Raw genomic sequence first — 25,657 nt, 5'->3', positions numbered from 1 at the left:
TAAAGGGCGGCGTAGCTAGTGAAATTACTGGGCAACCTAGCATCTTATGTCTCAAGGTGACGAGCGCAGTTGTAGTGCCGCTCAGAGTTTTTGGGGTTTTTAAGAATCCTGAGCGGCACTGCATTGTAATGGGCAGGTCGTATCAATTAACATCAGCTGAATGTCCTGCTCGTCTAGATGGTGATGGGATGGCGAAAGGTACGTATGCTTATCTGATTATATGATTGTAAGTTCATGCCTCAATGTTTAAAGTGAAATTAACCTTAATATTTTTCGTCCATCTATCGCATATCGCATTACAACCAGTGGCGGGGTAGGGGTGAAGTTGAATCAATAATTTCAACTACTGCTTTCAAGTTTAATTGGCCGAGTACTTTAAGGCGCCAGATTTAAGGTCTGGTTTTGGACAGGGAGGTTTCGTACCCCACACTTGACTACGTTTTTTTTATTATATTATATTTTTATATATATGTATAAATATTATATTAATATGTGAAAATATGTTTTTTCCATTCGATTATTATGCTGATATCAAACTTATTTTGTGAAAAAAAAAAGTTTAACTTGCATCGTGGTCTCATAAAACCACACAAATTCAAGACAAGAAAAAAAGGTTCTTAAGAACGCCGTGCAGTTTTAATGTAAGTATAACTAGGTGATCCATGTCAATACTTGGCACGCAATTAACGGCCACAGTGAAAGAATCTAATAAAACGATCACTAAAAGGAAACTCTATAAATTTAAATAATTTGTGTATTTTTCGTCGTGTCTCGCCTAACATAATCAAAATGGTATCTGAGTCATTAAATTTGATGAAGAATTATAGAGGTTATGGGATTCCGACAATTAACATCTATAGAGAATAGTAACATAGTAAGATTTAAGGGTCGATTTAAAAACCGCACACAACACAAAGAACATAATTCCTAAACAACAGTGGCATCTCATCATCCGATAAAAAATTCCTTTCAACTCTAACACTTGCGAAACTGTTCAGCCTTTCTTCCAACACCTTCATTTGGACGATCTGCTTCATCCTCATCAGATCTCTCTTCATCTCCGCGACAGTATATGATGTGATGAGGAATGGGGCCTTTAGCTTGGTGATGTATTTGAGAGTGTTTGGCCAGGGGTCCTTACCGTTGTAAGCTGAAGATCTATCTATTCCAGGATTGAAAGAACAGACTGAAAAAAGAAATAGTATTCGATATGTACATTAGTAAAAATTTAAAAAGAAATTATTGAGTAACTTTTCTAAGCAATTTGTTTTTTTGAGCAAGTGATATTAGTGATATTAATTATATAAATTAAATTTATATATATTGTAGATGTCTTATTATATAATAACTTATTTGATTGTTAATTATAGTAGTATATTTCGATTAACATTTTTTTTTATTTATCACTGTAACATGGAATCTTACGTTTTTCGAGTAATCAAAGTGTAATTTTTTATAAATAGCTCAGAATTGTTCTTGTAAAAAAAATCGGATTCGAGTATTTTCGGTTCTTTGCATTTTCTGAGAACATTTACCATAGTAATATTTATTTTTTTACACCATCAAAACGTAGAGATTTCAACGAAAAGCTCATCGACTTTTTTGAAAAGCTGATATTTTGACGTGAGATATTTCAATTGAAAATTAGGGTTTTCTGATATTAAGTCAAATAAGGTGAAAAAATTAATATTTCAAATAATAAAAATACAATGTGTCTGGGATAAAAAAGGTAACTTCACCAAATTTCGCGGAAATAAGTTTTTTTTAAAAGTTAAAAATAAAAAACCAATAAACTTGGTTATTTGAACAAAAGTTGTATGTAGATCTTTTTGATACCGGCAACTTTGCTATTTAACTTTTTTTCAATAGGACTTGTAGTTTCACCGAAAATCGATATAAACCGTTTGTTACCCTTAAACACCCCCTCCTTTTTCACTTCCCAACCTCAGTGTTTTCCTTTCATTTCTGTTATATTCTCTTCCTTTTCCATTGGGTTTCATCCTACTATCATGTTTTTCACTTTTTATCTTTTTCAAAGGCTTCACTGGTCTAAAACCCGACGTACATAAAAAACTCACCTATATCAGGCCGTACATAGCTCTCACTATTATGATACTGTGTATAAGATACGCCGTCTTCTAATTGAAATAAAAGATGTCTATTTTTTAAAGTGCAGGTATTGCATAATCTGCAAAAAAAAACAATAGTTTATTGAAACGTTAAAGGAAAAACTATTTCTGTACTAATACACATTAGTCATTACTAAATTTTCTAGAAACTGTGTAGATCATAACGTTAAAACCAGGAATAAACATAGACTTGTTTTGCCTACTAGTCGGTTAAGTCGAGTTAGTAAGTTCTTTCCTGGCCGATTAAAACATGATCCCAGAATATGGACAAAACAAATTTGTAACGATATTTAAAAGAATTGATAAAAAGCATTTGTGTGTGAATTGTTTAAAAAAAGGTTAGTTTTTTTAACAATTTACACACTCATAAACGGATTTCTTATTTTTTTTATGAAAATAAGGGAAGAGACGAGCAGGAAGTTTAGCTGATGGTATTTGATACGCCCTGCACATTACAATGCAGTGCTGCTCAGGATTATTGAAAAACCCAAAAATTCTGAGCGGCACTACAACTGCCCTCGTCACCTTGAGACATAAGATGTCAAGTCTGATTTGCCCGGCAATTTCACTAGCTACGGCGCCCTTCAGACCGCAACACAGTAATGCTTACACATTACGGCTTCACGGCAGAAATAGGCGCCGTTGTGGTACCTATAATCTAGCTGGCATCCGGTGCAAAGGAGCCTCCACTTACTGGTGAATAATACCCCACCATGGTAATGAAGCGACCACCCCCAGGCTATTTAATGAAAACTGAAACTAAAGTTTATAGTGTAACTTAGTTACACTTATATTATTTCAATTAATTAATTAATTTTAAATTATAATTAATAAATGTTACTGATGAAATGACGAACATCATATATTACTTACTTTTGTAGGTATTATAATTTATATATGACAAAGAGCGGACAACACGAACAAAATCTCAATCTAAAATTTATCAGCAAATTAGTAAAAATATTTGTTTATCGGCCGGGTATCATTCAAGTGAGAGCTCTTAGACACGGTGTTTATATTATTAGCTAAAGCAGTACCGAAACATCTTCTTGAGATAAATAGAGGGTTAGAGATCTCCTCTATTTTTAATATTGTAAAAGTTTTTATTTAGTAAACGCTATATCTCGGCTACTTATTAAGGCCTTTTTTAAATAACTAATTATTGTTTTACTTCGTTTTCTTATTTAGGTCTTTTTTTAGATGACTTTATTAGGGCGTTAGGGCTGTCACTTTTTATTTTTATTAAAATAAAGGATTTTTTTAAAATTATCAAATAACCGAATGAATTGACTAGTTAGTAGTATTTTTTTTTTCTTTCCTCACTAGCATTGTATGAACACTATGAGTCTGTCATGAGAAATGGCGTGTTCAATCAGCTATCTATATAGGCACAGACGAGACGAGAGCAAATAAAACAAAAAATTATCAATCCTTACATGCTCCTTAAAGGGCATACTTACTTTACTTTGTTAAGTAAATCCAAGGGTAATTTGGAAGGATTAAGGTTTTGATTGATTAGGACTACCCGAAGATCCTGGATATTAGGGCTGAGGTGAAGAAAGAACGTCTCCCATCTATTCGGGGACTCCACCTCATGCTGTAGATCAGCCCCAATCGTGTGAATGGTGAAGATGGTGCCCTAAAATGAATTTATATTTATTTGAAACCTGTTGATGATGCCTACATCACATCTCAATGTCGGGAGTATAGTTTTTTTTTGTTAGAAGCTTGAATTTAGAAGCTAGAGCTACAAGAAACAGGCCCTAAGTAAATTGTAAAGATATTGCTAAGGCTGATTATGATACCCTACACAACTCTGTTCAAACCAGTCGTTTGTGTTTTAATTGTTTCGGCACAAACCATTTTGTTTTAGCCTGCCGCGAATACGCTAGATGTAGAGTTTGTAAGCGGATGCACCATTCTTTGCTCCACCCCAAGACTATAGCGAAAGCAACGAAGAATGTTGAATCCAATGGTAATGGTGTGGTCGTGTCTTCGGCAACGACATCACAAGGTTAAGAAGCGTGAATAGTTACTTGTTCCTCAAATATTCATAGCCAGATTTTATTGGCTACAGCTATTGTGGAGCTAGAGTCGAGATCAGGTGGTGTGGGTTTAATTTTTAGATGCTTGTTGGATCAAAGCTCACAGGCTTCGCTGATCACGGAGTCTGCCGTCCAAGCTCTTGGACTAAAGAAAATTCCAAACAAGGTCTTAATTTCAAGCGTTGGAAATGAAAATGGGTCTTTAGCTTCCATATCAGTGGTTGAAATCAAGCTAAAGTCCTACGATTCACTTTGGTTGTCAAGGCCCATGTGCTTATCAAACTGAAATGATGTTAAGACATACTTTAAAAACAGATAGATACGGCATTGGGTAGTCCATTGGAGCAAGGTCTGGCAAAAACGGAGGGTGGCGAATGGTTCCAAATTGCTGTTCCTGTAGGGTTAAAACGGTTTCTCGTCATTAGGTCTCGCATTATCATGTAGCCATAATAGAAAACATCGATGAGTCGGGGCTATTTCACTGTTCTCATTCTCTTCATTGTTCGGAGTTCGGCACAGTAGACATCTGCTGTTATTGCTTGACCAGATCAGAGAAAGCTATAATGAATAACACTATGCTGAGACTTCCAAACAGTTACCATTACCTCTTCATTGGTAAGCTTTGCTTTAGGAGACTGTTGCAGCGTTTGACCTGGGGTCAGCCATTGCATTTTTCCCTTACGGTTATGGTAAAGAATCCACTTACCATCGCATCTCACAATTCGCTCCAATATTCCTTCATTTCTGTATCGATTCAACAATGCAACACAAGTTCAAACACGCGTTTCTTTTTGCAGATCAGTGAAATTATAATGCACTAATTTTACTTATTTTTTTATTTTATTGATTTGACGCAAATGAGTCAATATTGTAGGCACGGTAAAGTTAAACCATGTCGCTAATTCCTGGGTAGTAAGGCTCAGATCGACTTCCACCATCTCTTTCATTTCATTGTTTTTCACCTGTGTGGACGGTATTCCACGCAGTTCGTTCTTCAAATCAAAGTTTCCATCACGAAAGCATTTAAAACAAAATCAAAAAAAGCGTTCAACATTGATATTGCGAGCTGTTTCTGCCGCGTTAGCTCCGCGTCGGAACTCCGTGGGATATCCATCCTTCTTGTCTAAGTTGAATAAAAAAACAACTGAAAGTCGACAATTGAATGTTGCACAATTTTTAAAAGAAGAACTACATATACCATGTGAAAAAGTTCCACTCAAAAATCTCAATCCATGAAGGTTCTATGTGAATTCGATCTACCTATTACAATAAAACGGCAATTTCATTCTTTAATTATTAGCTTTTTAATAGTAAATCGGGTTAATTTTTATTAATAGTTTTATTATTTTTGTTATTAATGTCATGTTTTAAGCTGAAGTTTCTGGCTGAACGTAGGTAACGTAGAACATCTCTGAATCACATGCGTTCGAGTAAGATAATTTTTCCATTTTTTATTCTTTAGGCTTCCAATCCCGCATACCGAGATATCGGTATTGCGGGATCCCGCGCCATTTTCCAATCCGGGAGATGCGGGATTAAAGGCGCGGTTTCCGCGGGAATTGCGGGACTGAAAAAAAGCGTGCATGCGATGCAAAATAGGATCATCTGCGTGAAATATTATTCTTAATAACTCAAGTTATTAACTGTTTCGTATTTTCGAGAAGTTTATTGATACATCCTTTTAAGGGTACAACGTACAAACCCTTAAAAAGGAATACCACCCACAAGTGTGGAAGCAGAAAAGGCATTTTCTGCATATTAATAATTAAGTAATAATTTATCAGTTTCAAATGTGTTTTCTTTTGGTTGATTTTTTAATTTTCTTTGTGTATTTTTTGAAAACGATTTGTTTTGTTTTGCTTTTTATTCAGAAATTGTTATTGTTTTTTTGTGAAAAAAAAAAAACAGTATAATTTGATAGATCTCATATTAATAGTAATATGTACGTAAATAAATTTGGAGTTGATAAATTCATTGTTTTAAAATGTGCATATTTTCAATATGCGAGATCCCGCAAATAGCGAGAACCCGCGGGATTGGAAGCCCTAGGCCAGCCTCACCTTGTAAACCGGCAGATTTACTTCCACACTTCCGTTGTCAAGGATACGTACCAATATCTGACCAGCTCGAGTAAAATCCAAAATCACCTCTTGGGTTCTATTATTAGAACCTCCGTCCACAAATAAAGCCGTGAAGTGAGGATTACACATATTGAGATAACTTAGTAATTTCAGCTTTACTCGAAGTTGAAGTTAATAATAACTTAATTGACGGGGCATTACTAGTTACACCTATAATTTTGCGTTAATTACTGGCATAAAATAATTTACAAGCACTACCATACACATATTTTATAAGAAAGTGATCTTCTTACCTTCCCAAATTCTTTATTTAAAGAATTCTTCGTATATACTTGATAAGCGTAGGCAGTTGTAAGTGGCTCCGAAGCTATCTGTGTTAAAGCTGCGTAGTGTATTTCGTCCATGTCTGAAATCAAATTATTAATACTAGTCACGTGCTATCACTAGTCAAATCGAAATTTGTGGGCAGATGCGATATCGACATTCCTAAACGCGTCTCGCGCTAAACCTGCGTGAAACAACGCTAGAAGGGAAGATGTTCTGTTACTCGGGCCGCGCACAACGGACTTTGCCCAGGGCTTGTGACTCGGGTGAAGGTTTAGAGGATACAGTAGCTGAGGCCGTTTTCAGATTTAAAGAACAACAGCAACAAAAAAATTAAAACACCAATAACGCGGGCGAGATAATCATTATTGCAAAAAAGACAACTGCAGCTCTTACTAAAGATCGTGAGTAAAAAACTTTTCCTCCTTCCAAAATTGAAAACCGAAACAAATATATTTTTTTTTGTTTTTACCCTTACGATGTTCATTAGCAATCACCTTCAGTGTTTGTGTTGCTCTGTCTTGAAATAGTAGTCTCTTCTACTTCTAGTGCCATCTCCTATCGGAGGTTGCCAATCATTAAGGCTAACTGGTTTTTGTTCTCCGTTACCCTTAACAGTGATTTTGTACTCATATTGAACTTGGTTCTTAAGGCTGGATGGTCGTTTGCGGCCAGGTCTTCGTTTGCCTTTTATCTTTCCTTGTATTATGAGCTGTAGCCAATTATATTTAGAATTTCGCATTAAATGGCCCCGATGTTCATGCTTTCTCTTTTGTACACATTTGAGTAACTCATGGATTTATTATATATATTTATTATTTATTTATTTTTTTTTATTGTGGATTTTCCCATTCTCTTCAACGCGGTGGTATTGCAAAAGCAATCTCTTAATGAGGTTCGCAACATTCATCTGTACACTTACATTTCAAATGCTTCCAGCTTGTTGCTCATCGCTTGCCTTAATGTCCAGGCTTCGTGTTTTGTCCCCCTATTTTGTTACGGCCACCGTAGCTAGTGAAACAACTGGGCTAAAGAGTCAACATCTTGTCTCAAAGTCACAAGCGCAATTGTAATACCGCTCAAAAATATGGGTGTTTGAGAATCCTGAGCGGCACTGAATTGTAACGGGCAGTGCGTGTCAATTACCATCAGGTGGACGTCATCCTCGTCTCGCATAAATCTTATATCAAACCCTGGCTGAATACCAGGGTTGTTTGCCAACTATTCAGCCGATTAAGTAGATCATTAGTATTGGAACACATCCAGATTTAGACTGAGCTGGTTAATCAATATTTATATTATCGAATCTTGGTTAGCATTCATTTCACATTTTTAAATAGGTCGATACGACATGGGTACCTTCAAAAAAAGCGCGTACACCTTCCTTAAAGGCTGGCAACGCTCTTGTGATTCCTCTGGTGTTGCAAGAGAATGTGGGCGGCGGTGATCACTTAACACCAGGTGACCCGTACGCTCGTTTGTCCTCCTATTCCATAAAAAAAATGTAAATTCATCATTATAAAGGAAAATAAGTCTCTTATCCAAATAAAGTTGACTTTTGATTTATTATCAAAATTGATAGATTATAGAATATGCATAAACATCATTCAAATTCCGTTTTTTTTTTAATTTATTCATCCATTCATTGATTTCGCGATAACTAACGACAAATTTTTAAGAACAGCTTTATATTATTATGAATAAAACTTCTGTCAGGTCAGCGAGATTGAGTTTAATGTTCTACGTTATAGTAATTATAATAATTTTTTTAGTCATTACATAATACATTAATTACAAAATTGAAAAAAAGCATTTTTATAACTTATGATCATCATTTAAGGTCCTGTATCCAAAGGGCATCCACGGTGCATCTCCATCCTAATCGGTCCTAATCTCTCTTGATTTCAACCAGCCAACTTTTTATGGCTGTACTTAAATGACATCTGTCTCTTGAAGTTACTGCCAGTCCAATTGTAAAATAATAAGAAGTCAAGAAGCCGAGTATGCACAAAACTAATCGTGAATTATTGTGAATTCCACATTTTGATCAACACAATTTCATTGACTGTTTATTGATATCTTACGAATAGGCTTAAAATTAAAGGTAATGTGCAGCTTTTCATACAATTCTTACCAAGTTTCTCCTCATACAAAGAAGCTAAAACACCATTGATTTTGTCAGGCATTTGATATGGAGCATTCATAACTTTGCTGGGTAGCTTGGGTTCCAGTCTTCCCTTAGTCTGCTGATGGTTTATTAGCTTCTGGTATAGGGAATATGAGTTACACCATCGTTTATGTGATGCCGGAAAGTGGTCTGGTTGGTCAGCGCAATAGGCAATCTAAAAACCGAAAAAGATATTATTTCTTAGTCGACACTTTCAGGCCACGATTTTTTGCAGGACATTAAGAGTTGTTTTGGCTTGGGTCAGGCAAGAAAGGCATTATTTAAAACTCTAGAAAGGAAAAAGAATGAATCGGAGGCTTTCCGCAAATGTGTTGATGATGACTTCTACTCAAAAGAAAGAAAACTTTCCATTTTAAGTCCATTTGACGATGTATGTTACATGTTACATACGTTCTATCAGATCAATGGATTTTGAAAATCCATTAGCTACTTCAATTTTTAAGAAAAACCTTTAGAATTTTCTTAGTTGTGAATTATTGTTGCTTTATTTGCTTGAGTAAAAAATTTATCTATTCTTGAATAAGACCTTTTTAATTCCAAAGATGACCTAAGCTTAACCTTTACCTATTAATATTTGATAATATTATTGAGACTACCTCTCTCAGACCCTAGTTCTTAAACAGATCCGCCACAGAACTGACACATTAAGACCTTCATACCTGACCACACCTCTGACAGTCTGTCAGTCTTGACTGCCTCCACTCTCTGCAGCCCACCTCAGCGCAGATTCGAGGGTATAACAGCATCTCTTGCTCCCAGGGAACAAGCTTTCTTTTCAACACCTTCTCGCAAGATATAATGGCCTGCATTCTTAACATGCGGTACTCATGGCCTGTTATATTTTTCGAGCCTTCGTACAAAAATTTTTGCTCTGAAAATTTTGTTCGTTAAAATAGATTGCGTTATTGGACCGGCCATATATTTGGAAATTGGAAGTAAGTAAGATTCTTATTATCTTTTGTAGTTTGATGGTAACTCGTAGTAAAGACCAAGATTATGATAAATATATTGTTTTTCTTACGATGTCGTATATTTTTTATCACAAAGTTGGAAGTCAGTATCTATCACTAGTTTGAATACATGTGCCTCAGACAAAAAGTACAGATGAAGAAACTCAGTGAGTGTTTTTTAAATATTTATTTAATAAAATAGCAATTGTTAATAATGGAATCGTGGCAATTGCCCTGTTTCCATTATTAATTTGATGCATTATAAAATATTATCTAATTTACTTAACCTGTTAAGTAGTACAACAGTTAAAGCAATTCATTAGATTTTTATTAATTTAAAAGTGCTATCAAATATTAACATACATCTAGCTCAGTCACAAATAGGGTCAGTTAGAATATATTCAGACCGATATTGCTATATACTAGGTATAAATTAAACACACAATAATTAGCTTTATCGATTTTATTTCAAGATAAAATTAGATAGGTACTATTATTACTTCAAACATATGGGAGAGACTGTTAGGCAAAAGAGATTAAAAAATTAAACATTTGGATAATAACGGCCAATAACTCAACATTACATTTTCAATATTACCTTTTAAATGGGTTATAGTGCTAACGGCAAAACACAATGGCTGATGTAGACTCCAGTCTTCATCCTTATGCTTTTGACTGCAGTAGAAAACCAAACTACAAAATTTACAAGGAACTCTTAAGCTTAATTCCTTTCTACAAACATGGCAGACATTTGACAAAAATACTTTTCTAAAACTATACTTGTAAACAAATTCACTCCTTCCATTCGTTTTATATGTAAAGCTTTCAGCAGGTTTTTCTATTGACATTTTTCGGTTATTACTTTTGCATTCTTTTCTTGTGTCAATTTTAATACTGTCTTTTATTTTAACTGTTGCTGCGATAGTACTTGGTGGCTTATGCTTTTCCTTTTTAAAGTCAGTTTTATTGGATGTTACAGGGATATTGGGTTGGCCAATGAAGTTTTTTGGCTGCGATACAGGATGTTGTTTCGCATTTTTTGCCTTGTCGTTATCGCCTTCCGATTCAGTTATAGCTATTTCTGGTTTACAGAACGTTTTCTGCTTCATTATTTCTTCTTCTCCTGCTTCACAAGCAATCATTTCAAATGTTTTGTTAATATCTTCAGTGCTTGATGTCAAAGCATCTTCAAATTTTTCAATTGGTTTATAATAAGCTTCAAATGCTAATGAGGCTGTTTTTGATTTCGTGTCTGATTTTTGTTTAGAATTGGCTGTTGTTGAATCCGTTTTATCTTTGTTATCTGTTTGTGGTGGTGTTTGTGATGTCTCAGTAGCGCTTTGTGTCTGTGGTGCAGCAGATGCACTTGATTGCTGGGTTTTAGTGGCCTTTTTCTTTGATTTTCCCTTACCTTTATCTTTTCTCATAGGACACGAAGGTAGCGTAGTACAAGTCTCTGGAATATTTTGACGCTTTTCGTCATTCTTCGTAGCTGTTGAATATACTTCATCAAATTGAATTTCGCTTGGAAATGATGAAGCTGAGAAGTCATTCTTATTTGATGCATCTTCTAGTTTCTGGTATTGCATTTCAATATCTCTATCCATAGATGATAACTCGGCAAACGATTTTTCTATTGATAATTTTAAATCTTTCATGCCTTGTTCAAAATCACGATCACTTGACGATTTATTTAGTTGTGTCTCCTGGCTAGGGAATTGTTCTGTGTTCATTTCTGTAACTTGCACCTCCATAGGGTTTGCTTTCCTGCTTACATCTGGAGTTTCTCCAGATCCTTGTACTAAAGGTGTTGATGAAATTTGAATATCTAAATTAGAAACATCACCTTGAGAAGATATTTCATGTATGACCATATTGTTATTACGATCAAGTTGTTGCTGGCTACTTGAAAGTGGATATTGAATTAAATCTGGTGTTATATTAGAATCCTCAATCTCATCGCTTATTCCTTGTGATTTATTTGAAGGTTGACCAACATTCGATTGGTCTACAATTAAAGTTGTCATTGTTTCTGGAAATATCATATTCTCACTGACTTGAGACTTTCCTTTTTTAGCTCTTTTCTTTTTTTTTGGAGGTAGCACGTCAACAAAATCAATACTTGAGGAGAGAGAATCTTCAATTTCAACATTTAAAACCTCGATGTTCTTAAATTCTTGCTTATCAACTGTACTAATATCTAAGACTTCTTCTTTTAATTCTTTTATATCATTTGGATTGCTGTTAGTTTCTATTTGTAATATATTTTTATCAGATTCGAGGTCAACTTCCATGTCACCTACATGTTGTTGATCTACTAGTTCCTGAGATATTTTAATGTTTTCGATCGTAGTTTTGTTTTTATCTTTTCGGTTTTTATTAACTGGTTTTGCGATTTTTGCTTTTGGCTTTAAGCTTTCCAGTGTTTGTTCTGCTTTATCATCTGAGAGTTGGTCTAATATAATAATTTCTTCTCTTTGTATTGGTTCCACAGTCAAAAGAGTTATTTCTGTATTTTGAATATTCAAATCTTTTGTTATTTCAGATGCAGGTGTTCCTCTTTTCCCCTTTTTCTTTCTTTTTGGTGTGTCAAGAGAAGAAACTTCATTTTCTATATGTTTTTTACTAATTTTATTATCTTTTGTTGTATTTTCATCTACTGATATAACCTTGTCAGGAATATCTGAATTTCCTTGAGTAACATCAGATTGTGTTAATTTGTCAAACGCTAAGGTGCAAGATATGACGTCAGCATTTTCTGATATTTCAGAATCTAAGCGATGTTTAGTCTTTTTCTGCTTCTTTTTTGACTTTGATATCTGAGACATAATAGCTTCACTCGACTTAGTATCATTTTTTTCAATCCCTTCAGATAGGACGTCCTCGTTAGAAGTTTGTTTATTTTGGTTAATTGTTTGATCTATAGATATGTCATATTTGATGCTCGGGTTTACTTTTTCTTTTTCTCCACTATTGTTATTTTGATCAGTAATATCGTCCTGAGATGTGTTTTTATCACTATGCTTTTTCTTCTTTTTCCGTTTTGGTTTTGTAGGCGTTGGAATTCGTTCCTCGGACACTAACAATAAATTATTGACATTTGTTTTGTCCTCTACCACATTGCAATTTGAACTTTCCAGATTTGTTTCGATTACTAACTGTTCACTTGTATCCACCGTTTCTGTTTCTCCACTCACTTCACTGGGTTCACATATTTTGGTATTTTCCGCAGTCTTAGCGCCTTTAGTACGTTTTTTATTCTTACTCTTTTTAGAATTCATTGTGATTAGCACATAGATTCTCGATGCAACCGCACAATGCTACAGCCGAGTTACGTCTAATCGAATTGTGTGTAATTTGTTATTTTTGGCTCGATATTTCAGGTGCACAAGAAAATGTCACTGCAGAACAAAAACTGCAAAAATGGACTTTATTTTCTGTGGAATAACGTTCATGTCTTTATTTTAATGATGAAATTTTGTCGTGTCGTAATGGATGAGGAAGGATTGCTTGCCAAAAGTGCATGTATCTAGAGCTTGTTGCTGGTTCTAAAAATAAAGCATATTCGTTCAAAGGTTTTGAAATTTAATATTGATTTTGTATTATGTATTTATTATGTATATATAATTATTGTATATTAATTAATTTAAATTGTAAATTAATTATATTTATTATATAATATCAACTCTGGTATCAAAACTTTGTCAATTCAATCATTATCATACGTGCGTTGCAAAAATTATTATTGATATATAAAATAGGCAGTATTTTTACAGACAAGTTGCTCAACCCATGGACGACCACAGTTCAAAAGTAGTGTTGCCGGCCTTCGAATTGGGATTGTGCCTTAGACTTGAAGATTCCTAAGTCGTATCGGTTCCAGGATACGGCAGGGAGCATATTATTATTCCACAATTTATTATATCACCTTGTTTAAGCTTAAAGGTCAAAGTTGAAGCTAGTATTAACCTGACCAACTCCTATGAGCACAGAGAAACTACATAGCTCTAAGTATTTCAACTACAGAATTTATATTAAAACTTCTATGAAGAAGTAGACTTCAAATTAAAATTCTTTACCTTTTATAGAAGTGCACTTGAATTGATTGAATAATATTAATTAAAACCAAAGAAATATTATACAACTTAAAAGGTTTATATTTTTGGATACAAATTTGGAACGCTACAAGCGTTATGTTAGAAACTCTCCTATGCCTGTTATTTAACATAATTTTGAAGGGTAATATTAAATCACATTAATGGAATGGAGTTTTACAGAAAACATTATTGCCTTGTACAAAGTGGGAATGGAGACGTTGGCCAATTTCAAGATACTTCAATAGTATCACCAAAAACCGGTATCAACCAAAGTGAAGAGGAGAAGAGAGGAGATAAGCCGCGAAACTGTTATTTCCACCAAAGCGGAGAGAAGATGTTTGCTGTGCATAACCTAAGGCCCGGTATCCACCAAAGCGAAGAGGAGAGGAGATGTGTTTTGATAACCAATCAGATTTCGATATTTCCACATCTCCTCTCCTCTTCGCTTTGGTGGATACCGGGCCTTAGGTTATGCACAGCAAACATCTTCTCTCCGCTTTGGTGGAAATAACAGTTTCGCCTAGATCCTCTCCTCTCCACTAGATCCATTTCCACCGAAGCTAAGCGGAGTGAAGATGTGGAAATAACAAAATCTGATTAGTTATGAATATACATCTCCTCTCTTCTCCGCTTTGGTGGATATCGGGTCTTAGGTATCAGTAATCTGTTCGTATATCGTAGCATCGTTAGCTATAACAACACATCCTCTGTTGAAGACCATAAAATGCCGTGGCAGCCGCATGCCGTTATAACTCAAAAGATTGATGCGAGTACTAATAATTATGACATTAATCTCGAATATCATGTTCACGAACCATCCTAACACAAACAATGATTTGAGGCTCTGAAGATTGATGCATCCAATAAATAATTTATATTTATACACCTAATTTTTATCACTTCTTATGAAATATTTCATATTAAAAACGCTACTTTGAACATGATTCGCCAATGTAAAATAATGTATTTGAATGAAAATAGTGGCCGTTGAGTTTCTTGTATGTTCTTCTCACGAGCTCTAACTTTTTCTGAGCATACGGTAGAAAGAGTGAACTGTACGTGCCGTTTAATATATTATCTAGAGTTAAGAGCTTCTTCATAGGTCTTGGTATTTAATATTACAATAAAATACTAGACAGTATACTGGGACTTACTGAGAACAAATTCAAGAAATATAATATTAAAGCTTCTTTGACAAAGAAGGCTTGCTATACGAGTAGTATCGTGGATTATATAGAGGATAATGATGCATTGCTCTTGTCTGGTCTGCTCAGGCCACCTAAAATTGTATAATATTATATTAAATAGACTAAGTTGTTATTTATTTATTTATTTATTGTTAACAAGAACGACCTATAACCAATTACACTTACCAATTACACAGAACATAATATTGTTTACAAATAAAATTAAAAATAAAATAAAATTCAATTAACAATAAAATTTAAACAATGTCAAAGGTAATAAGAAAATTATATGATTTAAAAGATGGGCTGGGAGTTTCTTATCAGTTCTTCTCCCTATGTTGCTCGCCCTTTTACGAAATGATGTAGCCTCATGACGTTTACCAAGTGTTGTTGCTTTCCATTAATATAAATATGATGGAAATTCTATTTCTAGTAGTATATTTTTTATACATATGGGGAACAAACATAAACTTGCCTACTACTCGGTTAAGTCGAGTTAGTAAGTCTTTTATTGGCCGATATATATGCTTCTACAATATTATGATCCCAGACACAAAATTTAAAATAATTGATAAAAACGTTTGTGTGGGAAAGGTTACAATAGCATAAACGATTTTCTTAATGATACCACAGACTGGCAATTAAGCGAACACCCTCAGACTCTTTAATTATAAATGTTTATTGTACATTGTAATCCATATTTTTATAAAAAATAAACCCGCTGAGTTTCTTGCACTCGTTCTTCTCAATCCTGTTTTCAATGTAAACTACCACCAGTTTTTGACGTTCAGTAAGTGGATTTGAATAATAATATTTAAATTTGAAAAATATAAAATTTTTTGCCAATTCTTTTCAACAGTTGCACGTCACAGTTGCTTTCTAATCGGAATTGTAGTAGCGTTAAAAATATAACTGACAATTCAACAAGATTTTTTTGAGAACCCTCTTGAATAAAATTAGACTGTAGTTGGAAATGACATTAAAGAGGCTACTGTAATGGTACGACAAAAGCATTAACTCTACTTTTTCCGTGGTCAAATGGCTAGGCCAGATAATGAGGTGCAACACACTAGAAATGAGAACAGTAAATTTTTATCTACCCTCTCATACTTCGCGTGTCTCTGATAAGTTCCATAAATCAGACTTCGTCAGCCATTTGGCAGCCCAAGGGTTGTTATCTAAAGGCGTTACAGTCAGAATTTAACAATAAAATATCTCTCAATCTATGACCTACATCAAGAATATTAAGGCTTGTTATATATCACAATATAGCATGTATTACAAGTGAATAAAGTGCATAATAGTCGGGTTTAATATGATTTTGTGGAGTGGCCCTCGTTTTAAAATGCAAATGAAGAAGGGGTTACACCCCATGTTAGCCTAAGAGCTAATATTTTATGATTATATTATATTTTTTACGTACAAATATTAAAAATGTAATTTTTATGTTTAAATGTAATATAGAATATTTATCAAGAGTAAGATCTTTTAATTTGAGTTGATTTGATTGGTTTAAGACACCACATTAGCGTGTTAATTTTTTAAGATAAAAGTTATAATAAAAATGAACTGAAGAAAAAAGAAGCTTATAACTTTTGGGTTCTCTTAAATATAAACCACTGTCAGGACCCGGTAATCCTACAAAATCGCCGGACCCCCCAAGTACCAGATTGAAACCGGTACCATATCTAAAATTTATGTTTAATTTAACTAGTTGTCTACTAGCTACTGGAAACCCAAGCACTGGCAGCTATTCGGCCAACGGATCAGCCCAATGCATAAATATTGTTGTTATTCAAATTCAAATATTTTATTATAAAATAGGATTTTAATATAATGATAATAAAATAAAAGTCATTTATTCACTTAGGTAGAAATGACATTCGACAAAGATTTTACTTCCTTATTTTAATTAAAAGTTGAACTTTAATGAGAAGAAGTGGCAAGAAACTTATTGCCACTCTTTTAAATCTATATATTTTACAGTTCTAGCATTTTACATTATATTTTAAACAATGTATGGTAAAGGTAAGGGGATGCTCTAAACGTTTTGACTTACTTGTGTGATAAAGAAGAAAAGAGTAGAAAGTGAGTAATTATAAAAAAAAATCAAAAGAGTAACGAGTGCAGTAGATGTATATCTATCACAATTGGCATACTGATATACATTAGTATATTATATTAATAATGATATATGTAATGGTATTTATAAATTGGCGAAGACGGGATCAGACATGGAGACGAACGGGTGTAAGAAACTCAGCGGGCTTCTTCTTTTTTCCATGAAATTTATTAACAATAAAATGTAGTATAATAGTCGGTCATTTCTGTTGTAGCACCCTCTTTTGAATTTTATAACACATTTGTTTTGTAGACTTTCTGGGAAAATGTTTTAAAAGCATATACATCGGCCAACATAAGGCTTACTATCTTACGTTTACGTTTTTCTCGGTACACTTCTGCAGAGTAAATAAATTTGTCTATTTTTGCAATAAGTAATTGTCCATACACCGTGTAAATTTTTGGGGCGTCCCTGGTAAAATCGATATATTATAACCTACACCTTTGTAATGTGGTACTAATATTGTTGTTTTGCGCTGTAAAATGATAAAGTTTTATAGTTGTAAATAGCGAAGTGCGTGAAGTGAAAAGAAACTATTAAATGTAGTACTTCTACTTATGATGACTGGCTTTGAAGATACCAGATTTAAGTGTCTACCTACTTAAACCTTTTCATAGTTATTGGCAATTCATTATTCAAAGTACCTCTTAGATATACCTTTAAGATTCATTTATTACAATTTTCTAATCAGCAAGTAGGTTCTTGTAAAGTGGTGTTTTTTTTATTTTTTAGAAGCTTCATTAGTATACAAAAGTGAATGTACTACAGTGTTATCCATTTAAAAATAAGCAATATAAACAGTTATAAACCGAAAATTTGTCCACAACTAAAGTTGAAACACATTGAAATTAAAAATAAAATCAGTAAAAAGTTAGCTCTTGGTCTATACGGTGGTGGCACGACCACATCCGCGGGTCTGCTGCCCCCACACGGGGAGATAAAAGACACTGCTAAACTAATTATAACTGTGCAAAGCGGAACAAATGGATACAATAGTATGGAATGCACTTTTTGAAGAACAAACTTGCTGGCGAATCACGTAATAGTGAGTGATTACGGAACTGAGCCTTTACAATACTAGAAGAATCAAGACATCATCACTAAGAACTTTAAGAAGAGTGGTTTCTAATGTATGATATTGTTTGTTTTGAAGGGTGTTTGTGTTTACAGGAATTTGAAATTAAGTTACTGTCACTGCTTTCGAAATTATTAGCATCTTGAGAATGATGAAACGACGCAAGAAACTATTGAACGCTCTTTCTAACTCACTTGCTTCATTCATAATTTATGTAAATACAATGTGTGTATTGCACCTTTTCCCTTAATCTCAGCTCATATATCTCGGTCTCGAACGTATCTGTATTTCAACAGGCATTCCATATTTTCAATTTCAATATTCAATTTAAATTTATTTATCAAAAGATTATTTACAAAATAAGAATAATAATACAAATGTCTTACTTAAAAGCTAGTTAACACTGTGCCTGAACTAGGTAATCCTGTGTCACTGCTGTTCTACTAATTTAACAATTAAAAGTTAATAAAGTAACTATTTTAAATAGGTGTCTGGGCCATAAATTGTTTTCCATACTATTGTAGTATAGTATAATGGCCGCACATTTGGCGCGTGCTGTCCGCTCATTCGTTAGGGGTGGAACGTAGAGCAATGCGAATAGTTTTTTTTTTAATTTACAACTGGCCATGTTTTTGCAGATTTTTGCAAATACTTTAGCAAACATTTTGTGTGGTTTAATTAATATGTTCAGTGCCACGAGAATATTTTGTTGTCAGTCATCATGTAGTTGTATTCACATTGGTATTCCGTCGTATATCTATACATATACTAAAATTATAGGCACGCGAAGTTCGCACCAATATTAAATTTGTTTTTTTTTTAATTTAAGTATATCTTTCATCTTAGGCGAAAAATATATTACTGAAATAATAGATCGAGATTAAAGTGGTGGTCAATTGGTTGGTATTAGATTAGTATCCATTGTTTTTAAGATAGAAACTTTTCATGAAATAATTTTTATTATTTAAACACGAGTTGATATTGGATGCAGCACCTTACAAACTAATTTGTTATGTATATTACACAATTGTCAAATACTCTATAGGATTGAAAAGAGTGGCCGTTGAGTTTCTTATATGTTCTTCTTTTTAAATGCTCAACTTTTAGAACATCTGGTTAATTAAGTAAGTTATAAGATATATTTATAGTGACGATTCAGAAGCGCTTAGTTTAAGCCAATTTGAATAAAGTTTATTTGACTTTGACTTTGACAAATCAATCAAAGCAGTGTTCTACATACATTATTTTTGAGATGATGAATGAAAGGATAGCGTGATTAAAACTTTCTTACTTTTTTCGAAAAAAGAAAACAGCCTGTATTTGTCACTTGCTCGTTAAGAAAAGGTGATCACTTTCAAAATGCGCTGGCAATTTGGAAGCTGTCAATTAATTACAAAATGCCCGCTAAAAAACAGGAACCCGTACTGTGACCCCGCCGTCAGTCTGTTCGACTAAAACAGCTGAAATTATATTTGATATAATTAACACACTAATAGGTGGGTATTAAAATTGCTGTTTTAATAGAGTATAACGAAAAAAACCTTAAATAGCATTTCAAACACCAATTCGTGAAGAACGGCGCATTTAGCATCAAAGGGCGTGAATTAAATCTGCGAACCGTTGAAATTGAAACCAGTCCAACAGGTAACTGTATACATAGTATGTATCTCACAAACAAAAAAAAAACAAATATTTGTCATGTATTTTAGAATGTAGGAAGAATCTTTTGTAGTAAGATTTGGACCTATATCAGGGCGGGGGTCATCGAACTCGTCGCGAGGGTGAACCGGGGTGGCTCTATCCTTATTATATTGGAGTTCGTTTCCATTTTCATTTTATACAAGATACGTCATTTCGGGACATACAAATAATACTTTGACAGGTAATAAATTCTTGATTAATTGAAGTAGGAGAAACAAGTAATTGCTTGTAAATAGCTCTATACTCCATAAAATACACGATAGTTTTAAGGATATTTTACATAAACATTTTTAATAAATTCCATTTTTAATAATTGACAAGTACCTACAAGTGTATGTTAATATCCAAGTTCTGAATAAATATCATTGTTTCATTGTTATTCTCAAAGAAACAATTTAAATCAACAATTGATACTACCCAAATAGTAAAAGCGCATAGTCACATTTGCTTTCACCACAACTTGAACCCTAGTATTTGCAGCTGTCCTACAATTGACTCGGTTAAAACGCACACATATCTGGGATTAATCTTAGACCATAAATTTAACTGGCACCTTCAAATAAATTCAGTTTGTGATAAGCTTAGAGCTTTTCTTGCAAATATTAAAATAATTAAAAGTAAACTACCTTATAAAATTTTACTGTTGCTTTATAACACATTGGCCGATACAATAGTAAGTTATGGTATTAGTTCGTACGTTAGAACTTACAAAACGTATTTAAATGAGATCGAAAAGTTGCAAAACAGAAGTTTAAAACAAATTGTTTCAAAAAACATAAAAGAAACTAACCAAAATGATGAGTTCAATTTATTCAAACACTGTAAGGTGCTACCAGTACAATCTAAATTTTACTACAATATTTTAAAAGAACAAATGTTCAATGAGAACATTCTACAAAAATATAATCATGAAACCATTACACGCAATCAAACACATAAATTTTATAAAACGGTGAAAGCCAGAAATGTATACGGTGAGAGAACTACAGCATACTTAGTACTCCGCCTACTTAATACAATCAATCCAGAAATAAGAAACAAGATAAATACAAAAAATATTAAAACTAAATTAAAGTTATTCTTTTTAAACAACCTGTAAATTGGTCATAACTTTATGTCTTGAGTTGCCTTTCGTTGTCGAAGTCATGATTAGTGCGTAGCGTGATGTGCTATCCGCAACTGAGTACTTAACTATTCGTTATAAAGTTGAGTATTGTTTAGTAATTAATATATCTAAACAGACGGTCACTCAAAAATTCAATACATTGCGGTGGCAGGCCATGCGACTCACCCGTGCTACAATAAGTACTGTTGTTGTTTTACCTACATTAATTTTTTCGTTTGTATTGTACCTATATTATTAAATTGTGTATTTATATTTTATAAGTTAATATAAATATTTATTGTAGACGATAATAGTATTTCTTCTAACATGCCGGACAAACCTCTGTGGTTTTTGGCCTGTTATATAATAATAAATTGTAATTCTATTTTTCATAATAATAAAAAAAAAAGTTTCAATACTAAATACATAGTATATATATTTATGCCGTTTTTGTATTTGTAGTATACAAATAAGGTAATAAACTTCTAAGATAATTTGTAGTAAGAAATTTAAGGTTTCATAATATTATAGTAACGATGTTTAATAATTGTACTTGAACGGTATGCAGCGTGCAGTGTCTCGTCAATCATTGTAATTGGATCAACATTTGAATGAAGACACAAATTTCAGTCTCCTTACCATAGTTACGTATTTCATCTGTGGGTAATACGTCATTGGAACCGACCAATCACAGTGCACTAGCTCACTAGACGAGTTTATAATAGGGCAGTATTAGATTCCATAGTACGTTGAGTTAACAGCTCCTGATGATGCCCGTTCGATCTTTCAGTTCAGATCGTGAAGAGACGAAACACTTGTCGAATTGGTTTCAGCAGAGTTTTACGTTAACCGGTCGTTTAGTCGGAGGATCAGCGGAGGGCGATTTTTCTTTGGAATGTAGACTGACTTTTTTTAATCTTAGCGGAATTAATACTTAAGTTAACTCGTAAGTTTGAAATAAATCTAAATTCTTTAGTATGAAATCATATTGGATCATCAAAATTCTCGGTTATGTCACGCATTATCGTACTGAGATAATTAAATGATTTACGGATTGTTCGTTTACTATATATATAATATGTGATTCATGTTATCCTTACTAATTGTAGGGTTAAAATTTTAAAATACACATTTAACCTTTAACATGTTGTGATTTTTACGAGCCTTGGGGAAAACATAGCAGGTACCTACAGGGATAGTATGCGCGCAATATAAATTAGGGTTTCAAGAATTAGGTCATAAACAAAACATGTTTGTATTGTGATGTAGATAATATTATGATTGAGAAATCGGTAAGGCCATGGTAACCACGCATCCACGTGCTCTTTTGCAAGGGCTCTCTCAGCCAGCCATGCTTCAATCACCCGAAACACCGACAACGGCCGTCTTTTTCGTCTGGTTCTGTATCATTGTGCAAGTGGATATTTTTTTATGAGATTGATGGACGTGATGAGCAGGACGTCCACCTAACAGTGAGTGATACGCCAATTACAATTCCATTCCGCTTAGAAACCCAAAATTCTGAGTGCACTTCTCTGATCTGAGACTTAAGTTGATAAGTCTCATTAGTGCAATAATTACACTAGCCAAGGCGCCCTTTAATCTGATACATAAAAACTGCTAGACGTCTAGCATTCTGTGTTAAGAAGCCTCCAGCTGTTGAACTTGGACGGAAGTAATAGTTTAGGTGATGCGTATTCCCGCTTATCCTCTTATTCTATAAAAGTCCCAAGGATATATCCCAGCCTAAGTGGAGTCCTCATTTGCCACTTAGGCAATACGAACAATGCTTGTATGTATTTTAAAAAAGGACATTGGCGAATTTTGTTTCATTTTTGTACAATGGAAACAAATAAACAGCGGGCTGTAAAAGGCAGCGACAACCCTAATAAAGGCATACTCGAGCCAATTTCTACCTTAACGCAAGCGATTACAAAACATTTTCGCTAATCGACAAATTATTTAATATATGGCAAAAATATTCATTTGGAAATGATCTCTAAGATATATGAGATAAAGGTTAAATTTGTTCGAACAGAGAGGAAACTTCCGAATTCAAAAACTATGTCGTGATATATACTGAAGTGCATTCCAAATAGAGTTTATTTTCATTTAACAGTGGAGTTTTGAAAGCTCAAAGTGGATGCTTTATTTCTTTGCGTTTTTCGCGTTCAAAGAAAATTGTTTCTTTAAAGAATTTTCCGTCCAGGGTATTTCATTATATAAAAGCTTGTTTTTACTTTTAAAGGGTCTTATTTTAACACCTTGCAAAGAGTCTTAATGTTGTAAGTTTTATAATAGCATACCTTTGTATTTTAGAGTTGTCCGTTGGAAAAAATTAACGAGGCCCAGTTAATTCGTAATATCTATGTAAATGTGTATTCTGCAAGTGATGAATCGAACCACATTCCACAAATTTAAAGTTCATAGCCCACCATTTGTGTGATGTGTGAAATTCCTTTTCAGTAAGCTTTTCTTTGATCCATCTTCCACATTATGGTGAAAAAAAAAGGAATTCCTTACGCAGTTTAACAGATCATTATGTACAGTTAAAGAATGTCATTCTCGGGAAGTAATGTGTCAGAACCATAACATAACTAAAAAATGTTTCTTTTACAAATATTTGTAATAGTAACAATTATTGCACAGAATGAAATAAAAACTATCCTATCTCTCAAGTTGGACTAAACTGCACTCCATGAAGTAATCACCATTAGAATCCGTTCATTAGTTTAGGAGTTCATTGGAATCAAACATCAGGAGACTGGATTTATATATATTAAGATGTGAGGACTGTGAAATGAATTACAAAATTTATTTTATTTGTTTACTAAGCTAATCTATGCAGGGTGTCTCATGTTACCGATCTGCCACCAATCTGGTTACTATGGGCAAATCTAAAACTATAAGAAACACAAACATCTGTTCTTAGGAACGATGTCTTTGATTTTTAGTGACAACAAAAACTGCATTCATGAAAAAAATCTAGTACTCAGTTCGGCAATTAAGTTTAAAAAATAAAATGTAAATTATTTCTATTTAGACATCGATTGTGTAAGTCTTAGGCAGTAAATGTTACTATGAAGTTTTTATATCTAAGATCAATAAAATGCATTGTTATTCATATTTTCCTTTAAGTTAATTTAATATGTGTTCGAAATGATAACCATTTTTTTAATACAACTTTAAAACATGTATATTGTTAGATTTTTCACAAAAAGAGTAAGTACCTAAATACTTCATTCATTCGAGACTTAACAAAACTATAGGTTGTAAATAGAGGATTGTAATTAAATGATACATAGATTATGCACCTGTTTTGTACCTGTAGAACACAATAGAGTGCAGTTGAGGGGTGATACCCCCTGCTGGCAACCCCACAACCCCACAACCCAGCGAGGGCTAGCCTAGACCCTTCAGTTACCCTAATGTTTTGATTTCGGCACTAAAATAGATACCTACATCCGTATCATATTAGTCTATCATCTCGATTTATATTTCTATAAAAACCTTTGTCTGATAAATATAAGTTTTATAGCTCACGGACAGAAATATATTAATAAGTGTTTTATAAGAAGTGCAGTTCTTAAATACATAGATATACTCTACCATAACTCAATGTTCTGTTAAAAATCTTTTCTCAATGTTCCCTGAAAATTTTTTCTCCTGAAAAGTTACAAAAAAAACTCATACAGAAGTCGATGCTCTAGAATGGGTTTTTCTTCTGGATATTTCTATAATAGATCCATTCCATCATAACTGATTATTGTTTGAAAATCGTTCTTTTGAAAAGTTCCAAAATAAATATCATCTAAAACTCAATGGTAGACCACAGATGTTTTTTTTTTCTGGATATTTCTATTATAGATCCACTACATCATAGCTCACTGTTGTTTGAAAATTGTTTTTCATGGTAAGTTCCTGGTAGGTCTAGAACTCAATGGAGTTGATCTTAATGATTTTTTCTCTTGAATAGTTCATTAATTGATTCACTCCACAATTACTTAAATGTTTTATGATTTTGTATTTTCCTGAAAAGTTCTAAAATATGTCCGGTCCGTACACAGTGAACTTTTCCCCTTGGCTGTTTCTAAAATAGATCCTCTCCATCATTTTTATCAAATTTACTACGAGTGTGAGATCAATCTTAAAGTCTTAAGTTTAAGTTAAGTCTTTGTTTTTATATTTAATTCTAAAGTTATAATGTATTGTGTACTTGTATTACTGAGTAGCTGTTTGTTTGTAGTTGTTTGCGATGCGTTTGCAAACGTCAAAGTTGAAATCGAAGACTGTAAAGTACAATTTTCAGTAAATATCTTTAGAAATAATATTTAAATGTAGACACAAGCTTCTCTAAAGGTATTCAAAGCGCAGATTAGTTTGCTATGTCTATATTATGTAGGTGTCTAGGTTTGAAGCGACGTTGAGTCTGCCAGGGCCGCAATTCTAATTATCTTACAGTTTCAGGGCTGTCACTCTAGTAATTGAACTCAAACTCAAACAACCTTTCAATACGCTTAAAAACTAAGCGTTTTCTAATTATTTTGATTTTATCGGACATGACACGAATATTCTATTCCACTGAGCCCACCGTTCGAGTGACGTATCGTTGATAAATCTTGTACCTATGTCTTGCTCAACTGTCATGTTTTA

At 33.5% G+C, this 25,657-nt stretch overlaps 1 protein-coding gene across 3 annotated transcripts; it reads right to left on the bottom strand.

Moving 5' to 3' along the window:
* Positions 1-740: 740 nt before the first annotated feature.
* LOC126973171 (myosin-11) lies at positions 741-13,078 on the bottom strand. 3 transcript variants are annotated; one of them, XM_050820380.1, is made up of 7 exons: positions 10,316-13,078; positions 9,427-9,638; positions 8,714-8,921; positions 6,549-6,661; positions 3,590-3,768; positions 2,079-2,188; positions 741-1,186 (listed from the first exon to the last, which is right to left on the bottom strand). In XM_050820380.1, the coding sequence occupies exons 1-7, from the start codon at positions 12,996-12,998 to the stop codon at positions 894-896; spliced, it is 3,798 nt and encodes a 1,265-aa protein (XP_050676337.1). In that variant the 5' UTR covers positions 12,999-13,078; the 3' UTR covers positions 741-893. The 3 variants fall into 3 exon arrangements, with proteins under 3 accessions (XP_050676337.1, XP_050676339.1, XP_050676338.1); XM_050820382.1 differs by lacking the exons at positions 8,714-8,921; positions 9,427-9,638; positions 10,316-13,078 and adding an exon at positions 7,502-7,718; XM_050820381.1 differs by lacking the exons at positions 8,714-8,921; positions 9,427-9,638; positions 10,316-13,078 and adding an exon at positions 7,077-7,279.
* Between the last annotated feature and the right edge of the window lie 12,579 nt (positions 13,079-25,657).

This window comes from Leptidea sinapis, chromosome 28 (assembly GCF_905404315.1).
Source record: "Leptidea sinapis chromosome 28, ilLepSina1.1, whole genome shotgun sequence".
Taxonomy (NCBI): domain Eukaryota; kingdom Metazoa; phylum Arthropoda; class Insecta; order Lepidoptera; family Pieridae; genus Leptidea; species Leptidea sinapis.
Note: the sequence above shows the minus strand (reverse complement) of the source record. Positions and strands in the feature narration are given on the sequence as shown.

What these genes read in the sequence shown, in the direction of transcription:
- LOC126973171 (XM_050820380.1), bottom strand. Translation starts at nt 12,998, where the DNA reads ATGAATTCTAAAAAGAGTAAGAATAAAAAACGTACTAAAGGCGCTAAG. An exon ending in CACTATAACCCATTTAAAAG is followed by an intron (nt 9,639 to 10,315) that starts GTAATATTGAAA and finishes CAAAATTTTCAG; the next exon opens with AGCAAAAATTTTTGTACGAA. An exon ending in GATTTACTTAACAAAGTAAA is followed by an intron (nt 2,189 to 3,589) that starts GTAAGTATGCCC and finishes TTTTTTTTGCAG; the next exon opens with ATTATGCAATACCTGCACTT.